The 13,512-nt window shown below is 41.5% G+C and overlaps 1 protein-coding gene across 2 annotated transcripts in view; it reads left to right on the forward strand.

Annotated features, from left to right (window-relative positions):
• Nucleotides 1-13,512, forward strand: part of ibtk (inhibitor of Bruton agammaglobulinemia tyrosine kinase) — a gene marked incomplete at its 3' end in the record, with an annotated part of 35,685 nt that overhangs the window by 4,454 nt on the left and 17,719 nt on the right. For both annotated transcript variants that reach the window (XM_014009709.1, XM_014009710.1), the window contains 14 exon segments: nucleotides 350-460; nucleotides 1,497-1,667; nucleotides 1,806-1,923; nucleotides 3,565-3,745; nucleotides 3,831-3,954; nucleotides 4,217-4,394; nucleotides 6,961-7,114; nucleotides 7,793-8,168; nucleotides 8,368-8,624; nucleotides 8,699-8,785; nucleotides 8,872-8,954; nucleotides 11,919-11,956; nucleotides 12,054-12,150; nucleotides 12,293-12,394. In XM_014009709.1, coding sequence (XP_013865163.1) covers nucleotides 350-460; nucleotides 1,497-1,667; nucleotides 1,806-1,923; nucleotides 3,565-3,745; nucleotides 3,831-3,954; nucleotides 4,217-4,394; nucleotides 6,961-7,114; nucleotides 7,793-8,168; nucleotides 8,368-8,624; nucleotides 8,699-8,785; nucleotides 8,872-8,954; nucleotides 11,919-11,956; nucleotides 12,054-12,150; nucleotides 12,293-12,394 — 2,077 coding nt within the window.

A 13,512-nucleotide genomic window follows, 5' to 3' on the forward strand; every position in this document is an offset into this window, starting at 1 on the left:
CACACACACACACACACACACACACACACACACACACACACACACACACACACACACACACACACACACACGTGTCACAGCCTGTACCATGAGGTCACAGTGATGACAACAGGTGAACAGTATAACCTCGTCTCTCACAATGTCTCTTTAATAGGCTGTAGTGTATTAAAAAATAAAATGGACAATGTGGGTTTCATCACCTTTGCCCCAGGTCAGCTGAGGCTACTATGTAGCTTACCACCATCAGTGTGAAAGTGTGTATGAATGGATACACTTTATCTGTAGTGTAAAGCACTTTGATCGATCACCATTGATTTACCATTTAATCCAATGTTTTTTACTTTATTAGGTGGTTCTGTGTAAGTTCCACTCAGTGTTCCTGTCCCAGAAAGGCCAGGTTTTCACCTGTGGACATGGACAAGGAGGAAGACTTGGTCATGGAGATGAACAGACTTATCTGGTGAGATTTGTTCATTTTTAAATTTATAGGCTGCACAATAAATGTAAAAATTAAAATGTTTTCCCACCAAGAAGGTTTTGTTTTTGGTAGTGTTGATTTATTTGTCTGTTATGAAAGGATTTTCAGGAACTGTTCAAGTTATCATAAGGAACACATGATTAGGAAAGCCATAGTACTGTTTGGACTCTTTAGGTTTGTTGTTTGAATTAGTCTTTAATTCAAAGAGGTTGTAATTAATGCAGGGAGGTTTTATCAACACTTTGCTTCAGCTCACTGGGCTAACTTTTGTAGTTAGTTTAGATGTTGACATATATATGAAACCAAAGTAGAACACAAATCGTCATGTTTGGAGGAGAGTGAATGGTGAGTTGCATCAGAAGAACACCATACCTTCTGTGAAGCATGGGGGTGGCAACATCATGCTTTGGGGCTGTTTCTCTGCAAAGGGACCAGGACGACTGATCCATGTACATGAAAGAAAGAATGAGACCATGTATGGTGACATTCTGAGTGCAAACCTCCTTCCATCAGCAATCATTGAAGAAGAAACATGGCTGGGTCTTTCAGCACAATGATCCCAACCACACCACCAGGGCAACAAAGGACTGGCTTCATAAGCATTTCAAGATCCTTGAGTGGCCCAGCCCTTCTCCAGATCTCAACCCCATCGAAAACCTTTGGAGGGAGTTGAAAGTCCATTTTCACTGCTTTAGGGGAGATCTGCTTGGATTCTTTAGACTGAAGACAAAGCATTTCATTAAGGAAGAACCTGTCCAGAGGACCTACGTATTTTTTCTTCTTGATTTTTCTACCTGGATTACTGAGCTGCATCAGGACGTCTAACTATGATGTCACTTACAGGCCTCTCGATGATGTCACTTACAGGCCTCTCTCATCTTTTTAAGTGGGACAACTTAATCAATTGGCGGCTGACTAAATACTTTTCCCCACTGTATTTCCAGAACGTTTGATTAAAATCCCTGCAGCAGTTCCTCACATATTTAGTCAAATTGTTCTTGTCATTGTTCTCTTTTAGGTTCCTCGTATGGTGGAGGGTCTGATGTCCCACCACTGCTCTCAGGTGGCTGCAGCTAAAGACCACACAGTGGTTCTGACGGAGGAAGGCTATGTTTATACGTTTGGTCTGAACACCTTCCACCAGCTGGGCCTAGTTCCTCCTCCTGCCTCAGCACATGCTCCGAAACAGGTTGGAAACTTGGTTTTTATACTTACTAACTCAATATTAAACTGTATTAAACTTTATTGAATATTAAACTATCAACAGTCATAAAGAGTTTAATTTAGTTTTTTTTTTACACTCAGCTTTTCACATTTTTTTAAATAGGTATTTTCGAAAATGCTGAAAGGACGGGCAGTGATGGGAGTTGCAGCAGGGAGGTTCCACACAGTCCTGTGGACCAGAGAGGCTGTGTACACAGTGGGGCTGAATGGAGGGCAGCTGGGTAAGTCTCAGCTCTTCAGTTAGGAGACAAATAAACACTCAGAAGGCTGTCCTGCTTTCCAGGTTCATAATGTGACTGGACAGTGTCGTTCAGTTGGACTAAGGAAAAAGCTTCTTTTTGTATATTCCAGACATTTGGAAGTAGGGTTACTCTGAAAAAGTTAGGAGGAATTAATATCTTACCTGTTATAGATATCCCCATGGGAAGAAAATTGTGCCAACAGAAACTAAAGTTCTATAAATAAATTTCAGTTCCAAAATTCACGTCACATCATTGAAACTTCCTTTCTGTACTGTAGGCGTTCAGTCTAATAGAAGCAGTAATCAACAGTGTCAGATGTATAATAACTATCATATGTGTGAGAAATAATTCCACAAATCCCTTAATGTTTGATAGTTTGACCGTTGCAATGGCTGAATCAACACTCGGCTGGTGGGTTGTGGAACTCTGACATGAACACAGCTCTCTAAGGTCAGCGTCAAACTACAAGATAATCAGGCCGATTTTTGGCCTTCTGACAATCTGAAGGAAGTCCAGATTATGGTGATGGCTCTAAAGATAATCTGAGCAGATTTTCCTGCCATGGGTGGTGAGTTAAGAGTGATCTAGTCGGCTCAGAAGGACATCGGGACCGCTCCTACCTCAAATCGGGGATATTCAACATGTTTGATGTTTTGGCCTGATATCACAGTGTTTAGTGTTCACCTGAGCTCTCAGCCTGTTGAATGAGACGTGTAGCCAATCAGAAAGAGAGGTGACGTAAACACAGAGGGGATTCCAAAATACAGAAGACAGAAAAATCTCACGACTCAGCAGAAAGTCTGCTGGATGTTAAAAGTCCTGGAATTGTTTTTCCTCTGGTAAAAATAGTACACAAACCATCAACATTGTTTCTTCCTCGTCTCAAATGTTTATTAACTCTGAACTCACGTCTCTCTGGAGGTCACGTGAGATTTTTCCTCGGACAACTCAGCCTGAAGCAGCAGGTTCTGCTGTGAGCTCCTCCGTCCCAAAGCACCAACAGGCAGCTCAGTCCTCACACAGCGTCGCTCCCAGCTGCAGGCAAATATTCATCCCATCCAGACTCTAAATGAATCGAGTTGGTGCAACACTGCTACAACTGATCTATAATGTCATGTAAATGTGACCTTTTCTATGGGTAAAATTAATCACTGTAAAAAAAGTAACTTTCTCTGTTTTTGTCACTTTTACGTTGCATTGCATCCACCCTGTTACATACAGAGGGGAAGTTTCACCAATGTGAAACATAAATCTGTTGATCTGTGTTTGATTACTTTGGCTTTCTCAAGGACCAGGATGGGTGACACAACAAACTGAAAATGAATTATAGAACTGAAAGTGAAAGTAGTCAAACTAAATTTTTAATACATCAATGTACAGTTTCACTGTTGGCTCAGGTAGTCTAAAAACAAATGCACTAAAAGCTTAATGAAAACAATATGTTTACTTCTGGTTCTGGTCTCTAACCAGCCATTAGCTCATCAGTCTGACCAGAATTTGACTCTTATTTCTACAAACTGAGATTATTCAAAGGACTATCTACAAGAGGTCTAATCAAACACCAGAATCACAAGAATGTTCTTTTTAGTGTTCAGCCTATTACATTTTTGCTTTTTTAAGGGTACTTGCTGGATCCAAATGGAGAAAAGTGTGTGACATCCCCCCGTCAGGTGTCTGCACTGCACCACAAGGATGTTACCATAGCCATGGCTGCAGCCAGTGATGGAGCAACCGTGGTTGTAACTGAAAAGGGGGATGTTTATCTGTTGACCGAATACCAGTGTAAGAAAATGGCTTCAAGGTGAATAAACCAACTAAACCTCAGTACAGATGTATTAGATTTTATATTTAGACATTAAATATAGATTTTAATTGTTTTCTTTCAGGCAGCTCAACATCAAGAAGGTCCTGGTCAGCGGGGGCAGTCTGGACCATCGAGTAGATCCTCAGCTGTTAAACGAAGGTGGAGGGGAAAAGGTGGCTGTGTTGGCATTAGATGAAGCAGGAAGGGTAAGTTATGTGTTTTTGTTTAAAGTACAATAATCTGAAGTAGATTTAATGAAATTCAAAAGCTGCTGTTTGTTGATTTCTGCCTCAGTTTTTAAATGCTGTCAAAAATGCATCTTATTTTTCCATTACCTCACTTTCCCTGTCATTATCCAACAAATGTTTATGAACTGATAGCGGTGCTTTCTATAAACAGTCTTATCCTGTACAGTATTATATAGATGACAGTGAGAGAAAGGCTTGTGTAACTGTTTTTCTCTGTCAGGTATTTTGCTGGCGCTCCTCTGGCAGCTCGGTGAGACAGTGCAGGTGGGCATATCAGCGCCAGGTTTTCATGTCGGACATGTCTCTCAGCAAGAACGGCATGATGTTCGTGACTCCTGATGGGGAAGGCTTTAGTGGTGTATGGGCTGGAGAATATAAGAAGTACGGAGAGAAGAAAGGTGAGGAGTACCATGTGATGATGAACACTCAATAATCCCACACTCACTTGTAGAAACATATGGTAGTATACACTCACCCGCCACTTCATCAGGTACACCTAGCTAGTACCAGGTTGGACCCCTTTTTGCCTTTTAGAACGGCCTTAATCCTTGGTGGCATAGATTCAACAACGTACAGGAAGCATTCCTCAGAGAGTCTGGTCCATATTGACATGGTAGCATCACACAGTTGATGCAGATTTGTCAGCTGCACATCCATGATGAGAATCTCCTGTTCCACCACATCCCAAAGGTCTACTGGACTGAGATCTGTTGACTCTGGAGCCATTCCAGTACAGTGAACTCATTGTTGTCTTCATTAAACTAGTCTGAGATGATTCATGCTTTATGAACTGGAGCGTTATCCTGCTGGAAGTATCCATCAGAAGATGGTACACTGTGGTCATAAAGAGATGAACATGGTCAGAAGATGGTACACTGTGGTCATAAAGAGATGAACATGGTCAGAAGATGGTACATTGTGGTCATAAAGAGATGAACATGGTCATAAGATGGTACATTGTGGTCATAAAGGGATGGATATGGTCAGAAGATGGTACACTGTTGTCATAAAGGGATGGACATGATCAGAAGATAGTACGCTGTGGTCATAAAGGGATGGACATGGTTTGAAGATGGTACGCTGTGGTCATAAAGGGATGGACATGGTCAGAAGATGGTACACTGTGGTCATAAAGAGATGGACATGGTCAGAAGATGGTACATTGTGGTCATAAAGGGATGACATGGTCAGAATATGGTACATTATGGTCATAAAGGGATGGACATGGTCAGAAGATGGTACACTGTGGTCATAAAGGGATGGACATGGTCAGAAGATGGTACACTGTGGTCATAAAGAGATGGACATGGTCAGAAGATGGTACATTGTGGTCATAAAGGGGTGGATATGGTCAGAAGATGGTACACTGTGGTCATAAAGAGATGGACATGGTCAGAAGATGGTACACTGTGGTCTTAAAGGGATGGACACAATCAGAAGATGGTACACTGTGGCCATAAAGAGATGGACATGGTCAGCAACAATATTCAGGTAGGCTGTGGTGTACACACGATGCTCAGTTGGTACTAATGAACCCAAAGTGTGTCAGGAAAATATCCTCCACACCACTGCACCACCACCACCAGCCTGAACCGTTGATACAAGGCAGGATGGATCCATGTTTTCATGTTGTTGACACCAGATTCTGACCCTACCATCTGAATGTTGCAGCAGAAATCCAGACTCATCAGACCAGGTAACGTTTTTCAATCTTCTCTTGTCCAGTTTTGGTGAGTCTGTGCAAATTGTAGCCTCAGTTTCCTGTTCTTAGCTGACAGGAGTGGCACCTGGTGTGGTCTTCTGCTGCTGTAGCCCATTCTCCTCAAGGTTTGATGTGTTGTGTGTTCAGAGATGTGTTGTGTGTTCAGAGATGTGTTGTGTGTTCAGAGATGCGTTGTGTGTTCAGAGATGTGTTGTGTGTTCAGAGATGTGTTGTGTGTTCAGAGATGTGTTGTGTGTTCAGAGATGCGTTGTGTGTTCAGAGATGCTTTTCTGCAGACCTCGGTTGTGACCAGTGGTTATTTGATTTACTGTTCAGCTCCAACTAGTCTGACCATTCTCCTCTGACCTCTGGCATCAACGAGACATTTGCTCCCACAGAACTGCAGCTCTTTTTTTTTCTCTTTTTCGGACCATTCTCTGTAAACCCTAGAGATGGTTGTGGATGAAAATCCCAGTAGATCAGCAGTTTCTGAAATACTCAGACCAGCTCATCTAGCACCAACAACCATGCCACGTTCAAAGTCACTTAAATCACCTTTCTTCCTCATTCTGATGCTGGTTTGACCTGCAGCAGATCATCTTGGCCTTGTCTACATGCCTTTAAAATGGGATAACCAGTACTCCATAAAATACCATGTTTTTAATAAGGACATAGATCAGGATGCATTTCGGCTACATGCCGTTGTAAACTTACATGTCTACATGTCTACATGTCTACATGTATTGAGCTGCTGTCATGTGATTGACTGATTCAATGTTTGCGTTAATGAGCAGATGGACAGGTGTACCTAATAAAGTGGCCGGTGAGTGTATTTATCAGGTGATTTGATCAATCCTCGTCTGTATTTATTTATTTTCTTCTGGTTTGATGAGTTACAGCTGTTTTTGGCTCATTTCTATGTGTAAACACTACATTTGAAGCCTGCAGCATTAATTAGTTTGACATAGGACACATGTTGATTCAAATTAAACACTAGCATTAATAAGAATTAAGAGAATCTATAAAAATATGTTTAAAATGGTTTTTGGAAAGCGATTTTAATTTTACATTTTTTATTTTATTTTTATTTATTTTCCCCCTTGGGTTAGGGATGCTCATTGTTTTGATAATTATTGTATTATGTAAAACTGTTTTAAAATAAAATATTCCACATTCAACATTTTCTTTTTTTAAAATTGGAAAATGTTAATTACTTAATCTTCTTTCTTAGTTCACCAGAGGTTTTTGTTTACTTGTTACAGAGGTCAGCGTGGAGGTGTGTGGTCATTCTGATGCTGGCACGCTGTATGAACGCATCCGTCTTGAGAGGCTTCCCTTTGTTCACAGAGCTGTCAGCATCACAATGGACTCCAAAGGACGCAATTTTGGTGTGCTTCAGTCCGACCCCAAAACCAGGTATGATGTTTGTCTTAAACCACAAAAGCTGCTGGAGTCAGTCACACAGTTTAAGTGATGTCATAGCTCAGTTTGGGCACCTTTTCAAAAATGATTGCTCCTTTCTCACTAAAGGTTTAACAGCATGTTCAGCTTCTGGTAAACGGGTATTTTTATTAGTTTTTTTTATTGGTTCAGGTTAGGTTAGGGCTGCAATGTTTACAAAAGAAGAAGAACGCGGCATGGTGCTCTGCAAACCACAGAAGAAGCCGCGGGCAAATCAAAGAGCGATGATAATGGTGGAACAGAGAGACAGTCGCATCAAAGAAGGAAAAATGAGACTCCAAAGTTGGCTACATTTAATGAGAAATTACCCAAAGAAAGTGAAATGCAGACTCAGTCGTTCCATGACTCAGTTGTTCTGATATAAGTTTACAGTCAGATCAGCTCCAACTCTATTTATGGAATCATTTTTAAATTGAAGAAATTCTCAGTAACATGTAAAGTTATTGTTGTCACTTACATTATTACAAAACCACAAAAACCAGTCTGAATTACTTTAATATTACTTAGTTCCTAAATGTTACTTTTGTTTAAGTATTTATAGGTTTTACGGCTCAAGACAAAATCATCTTTAGAAGTGGAACGTTTGGTTCGAGTCCTTTTGTAATTTTAGTTTTCTCTCCTTCTGTTTTCCAGTCTGTATGAGGTTCCCAACATCTCTTCATCCTCCTTTTCCCAGCACTTCCGGAGCCTTCTGGAAGACGCAGATGAAATGGATAACATCCATGACGTCACGCTTCAGGCTGGTGAACGCAACTTCCCCGCGCACAAGTACATCCTGTCCATGAGGTCTGAGTTTTTCCGGAAACAATTTCTGTCCGAGCGCTGCGGGGTCAACGAGGTGGAAGTGAGGAGGAGTGAAGACGCCGTTGGTTGTGATTTACTCATATTTGACAAAATCCCAGCAGACGTTCTGGAGCACGCCCTGCACTTCATCTACACAGACTCCTGTGAGCTGCTGGTGCACGGGGTACGACCCAGGGTCTCAGGTGCATCGACAGGACAAAACCAGGTGAGGAGAAATAAAAAGTTCTTATTTTTTCTTTTATTCTGTCAGAAACTTTCTTTCGTTTTAGGCTACTCATTTTTTTTAAATAAACTCACAGAAGCCAAAGTTTGATCATAGTTTTCTTTGGTTTTGTTTGCATTGACCCATGAAGTTATTGTTCTCTGTGAATGACTGGTTTCTCTGTCCCTCCTGTCTTGGCCAGGGTTCAGAGCAGGAGAGGCTTATCAGCAGTCTGCAGGACTTGGGTCTGAGTGGTCGCTCCGCTCTAGAGGTGTACCGTTCCCTCTCACCCTCAGCCAAAGGTGACAGTGACAAGGCTAAGAGCAGGAGCTCCAAGCCTGGCAGAAAAGGGAAGGGAGGCAAAGGTGACAAGGGAAGAGCCACTGAAGGAGGAGTGAACCCTGTGAAGACCTTACAGGCTGTTGCGAAGAAGCTTGGCCTGGGCAGCCTGTCAGCACGGTGGGAGGCTGTGTGACAACAAACCAGCACCAAATCATTGAAGCTCTTAACTGGTTTTTGTTTTTCTCTTTCAGACTGGATGGTGTCAAGTATGAAAATGGAAAGATTATTGTGACACAGAAGAAAACTGGCAACAAACCCAAATTTTTCCAGAAAAAATGGTGACTTGTTACATTTCTAACTCTAAATAAATTGCTGATGAAAAAAGTCTAGTTTAATTAGTTTTATCGTGTTTGTCTGTGCACAGTTCCTACCTCTGTGATGTGACTCTGAAATCTGAAGATGGAAAAGAGTTTCCTTGTCACAAGAGTGTCCTCTGTGCAAGACTAGGTAAGAACAGAAAAACACACACAGAACGTGGATCTTTATCATTCTCATCACAAACTGTTTCTGTTGTTAGACTCTATAATTTTGATGACTTTAGAACAGTGACCTACAGGTGCAAATGCAGCTGAACAAACAGCTGAACTTGCTGTAACCACATGAATCATGTAAACTCCAAAACACTCGAACACCAGGTCATATGGGACCAGACCTGCTGTAAAGACATTAATGGGATGCTGTCTTTACTGAGGGTCTGGTCGAGACCCTCTAGTGGTCTGATGCACTTCCACTTTGTGGAGTGAGTTTGCACTGTTTTCTTGCATCTTTTAGTATTTACAGCGTTTTTCATTTTTAAGCCTTTTTTTGTTGTATGTTTTTTGTTTCTATCTTTGCATTAATTTTTTATGTTTGTATTATTTTGGAGTTTGCATCCTTCATGTGTGTGTTGTGCCATTTGCTGTGCGTTTGGACCTATCGGTGACTGTAGAGACTCATGACATCACTTAGAAAGCATTTTTATATCAAAAGACTCAAGTCTATCAAAAAGAAAAAAATAGTATAGGTCTTCTGGACGGGTTCTTCTCTAATGAAACGTTTCGTCTCTCCTCCAAGAGACTTCTTCAGTCTGAGAGTTTCAGGCTAAATTCAGGCTTTTAAGCCCTGCCTCCATGTGACTGATACTCACATCACATGGCTATCGTTYACACCTAATTAACACTTATTAAAAAACACAATTTTTTTCTTTTTGATTTTTTACCTGGATTACTGAGATGCATCAGGAGACTCAAGTCTATCTTAACAAAGTTTTTTCTTTTTTAAAAGTTGGTCACTAATGTATTGAATCAACTAACTATAACTGTGTTAGCTTTAAAGACCGTGTAAAGTAAAATTAAATCTGTGTTTTGAGTTTGTCACACGACAGAAATATGTGTTATCAATCACCCATCTAAATCTGACTGAATAAAAACATTGTTTACTTTATAAAATTAAGTCTCAAAAATAATGAAAAAACATCAGTGGCTCTGTTGTGAAAATGCTGGGGGCGTGTCAGCTGGAGGCGCTGAAACCACGCCCACACTCTGAGCATCACTGTGTCCGTGTCCTGTACTGAGGAGGAGATGTTCCTGAAGGAGGAGATGCTCCTGAAGGAGGAGATGTTCCTGAGGAGGAGATGTTCCTGAGGAGGAGATGTTCCTGAGGAGGAGATGTTCCTGAAGGAGGAGATGTTCCTGAAGGAGGAGATGTTCCTGAGGAGGAGATGTTCCTGAAGGAGGAGATGCTCCTGAGGAGGAGATGCTCCTGAGGAGGAGATGTTCCTGAAGGAGGAGATGCTCCTGAGGAGGAGATGCTCCTGAGGAGGAGATGTTCCTGAGGAGGAGATGCTCCTGAGGAGGAGATGTTCCTGAAGTCTGGCAGCCTACTGCAGTTCTCCAGCTCTACTCATTCATCAGGCACATTTCCTCCAGGCGGTGCGCTGCGACCAGCTCTGGGTGGGCAAGGAAGGTCTCGGGGGTGAAGGAGTTTTACAGCCCTCTGTGCTCCGACCTCACCTCTTCCCGGGGCCGTGGACTCAGTGCCTCGCTGCACCCTCTCTCCCTGCGGTCCCCTGCTACCCACATGACCCGTATTAAAACACAGACCAAGGAGTCTAACACACACGAGTCAGAGGATCCCCTGAACCCAAATCATGCACTAAACTGCCAACACTTAGGATATTTACCATAGAAGCACAAACAGCAACTTGCTGTGTTTACTGGGTGAGGCATTATCCCCCCGTCAGGTGCAGGAGAGGCGATGATGTCAGGAGGAGAGTCCAGGAGGGAGGAGGGAGGTAGAGCCTCATGAACCAAACAACTGTCCATAAATCCCAACTGTGTCTGCAGGCAGTCAATAAAACTATCTGGACTAAAATGGGAATTGTTTAGCTAGCTAACAACAACAAAATATCTATGCTATTTTAGCAAGTGAACAGCAACGGCTGAGGCGAAGAACGTTTTTATACTGCTGGAGCAGTAGGGGGCGGGGCTAAGCCGGGGTCATGTTTAAGGCGGCGGCGTGACGAAACACAGCCGCCTTTTAAAGCACGTCCAAAAAACCCTGAAACAAACAAATCTTTAAACACAAATTGATCTATACCTTCAAAATTAAAGTATCTACAGTTGTGAGACTTTTTACTCATTTACAACAATGCAAGTGTGACATTTATGATGTTTAATGAAGAAAATATTAAAATTTACTTTACACAGTCTTTAAGCTAGTTTACAGTAAAACCTGATTGACTCTGGTCACAGAGACAGGGGACATAGAAATACTCTCTGTCCGTCCATCTGTCCACCTTTATGAGATTATTTAAATCCATGGTGGAGTTTATGAAACATCTACAACAAATTAGTGAAGTGGATGCCTGTAAAAATGAACCTGCTGCAGATATTTTAGTTTAATTTAGACATTAAACGTGCAGCTACAGTACCTACAGTGTCACTTTGAAGTACTGTAATAATAGTCTTCTAGAGAATGTATTTTATATTAAAGTCGTTGTTTTAATATAAGAGAGGTCTGGTACAGTATAAATACAGATAAAACAAATCATTCTGTACTAAATCTGTTGATCACTGAAACATTCACACTTCTGTTCAAATACAGTTGCACTGGCTGCTTATTCTGACAATAATATACATTTTTAATAGGAATCGTTCATAATTTCTTAACTTTTAACAAAATTTCAATTCTAATTACTTGTTTAGAACTCAAAATTAGAATTTTCCAACTTGGGATTCAGCAATGACACATCTTGACTTTGGACTTGTCTTAAGACTTGAATGGAAACACTCTGGTCTTTATGACTTGGTTGGTTCCATTTCTGCTTCCTTGACTTTTTTTAAATTCAGGTCAATGCTGATTTTATCTTTAAAACTTTAGAGGAAACTGTCATCAAAATATTGACATTAATGCACTTTGTCTTCTCTTTAGAATACTTCAACAGTATGCTTGGGAGCCCCTGGATTGAGGTAGACCCAATATTTTCTTAAATATATTTGTTTTTTATTGGTCACCATTGTGCCCTGTCCTCACTATGACACAATGGTGTTCTCACACACCCTACAGGCAACGTCTTGTTCTGCTTTAGAGATGCCTACAAGCTCTGAGGTGCTGCAGGTCATCCTGGACTACATTTACACTGATGAGTCTCCCACCATTAAAGGTAAAATGTGGAGTTTTATGTGTGCTCAGTTAGCATTTTGAGTTAGCTTGTTTTAATGGTCCTCTGTTGGGTATAAAGTTTACAAAGACTGTCAACAAATGTGAATTTGTAACTTTATAAGTTTTCCTTTATAATTTGACAGATTCTCTGAATGTGGAGTTTGTCTGCAACGTGCTGGTTGTAGCAGACCAGTTGCTCATCACTCGGCTGAAGGAGATGTGTGAGGTCGTCATCACTGAGAACTGTAGGTCCTGTTTGTCTTGTCCTCCATGCTGCCATTGTGTCAGAGAGAAAGAACAGACCAGTAATGAGCCCAGGGTTTCCCCTACATGTGATTGATCGTGGCATATCGCCCCGACAAAATAAAACCGCCACAACTTCAGAATAGTTTTTTATTTATTTTATAAAAGAGTCTGTGTAAAGCATATCATATATCTTTATATCCTATATTTGTGCACTTACATTAACTATGATCATTGTTTGTATTTAAATATCATGAAATGTTAAAATTGTCTTTATTTTGAAAAACCAACACCAGCGGTTCTTGCCTGGCTGGCTGCTGTGCTGCTGCTGCTCTTGGGAGTTAAACCAAACTAGAGACGAGTCAGGCCACAGGCTGAAGTAGAGGGAGAGGAAAGGTGAAAGGTTCTTCACCAATGCATTTTTAGTCTAATGCTGCGTTCACACCGAACACGATGTCAGCATCAGGAGCCTCAGGTTTACATACAAAGTCTATGGTGGACGCACTTCAAACAGCGTCAGGAAGTGCTGCGGCTCCTCAAGCTCGATTAGAGCAGCGTGATTTGAACGATTTGAACGATCTGAGCGTTTGATGCACTGAGGCACAAATCACTGAAGTTAGAAAATCTGAACTTCTGCAGCTCGACGCGCCGCGTCAACCAATCAGAGAGACTCCACTGTGTGACGTAGAGACATATTTCCATCATCAACCAATCAGAGAGACTCCACTGTGTGACGTAGAGACATATTTCCATCATCAACCAATCAGAGACTCCACTGTGTGACGTAGAGACATATTTCCAGCATCAACCAATCAGAGACTCCATGTGTGACGTAGAGACATATTTCCATCATCAACCAATCAGAGAGACTCCACTGTGTGACGTAGAGACATATTTCCAGCATCAACCAATCAGAGACTCCATGTGTGACGTAGAGACATATTTCCATCATCAACCAATCAGAGAGACTCCACTGTGTGACGTAGTGACATATTTCCAGCATCAACCAATCAGAGAGACTCCACTGTGTGACGTAGTGACATATTTCCAGCATCAACCAATCAGAGGCTCCACTGTGTGACGTAGTGACATATTTCCAGCATCAACCAATCAGAGAGAC

Source organism: Austrofundulus limnaeus, unplaced genomic scaffold (assembly GCF_001266775.1).
Source record: "Austrofundulus limnaeus strain Quisiro unplaced genomic scaffold, Austrofundulus_limnaeus-1.0 Scaffold60, whole genome shotgun sequence".
Taxonomy (NCBI): Eukaryota; Metazoa; Chordata; class Actinopteri; order Cyprinodontiformes; family Rivulidae; genus Austrofundulus; species Austrofundulus limnaeus.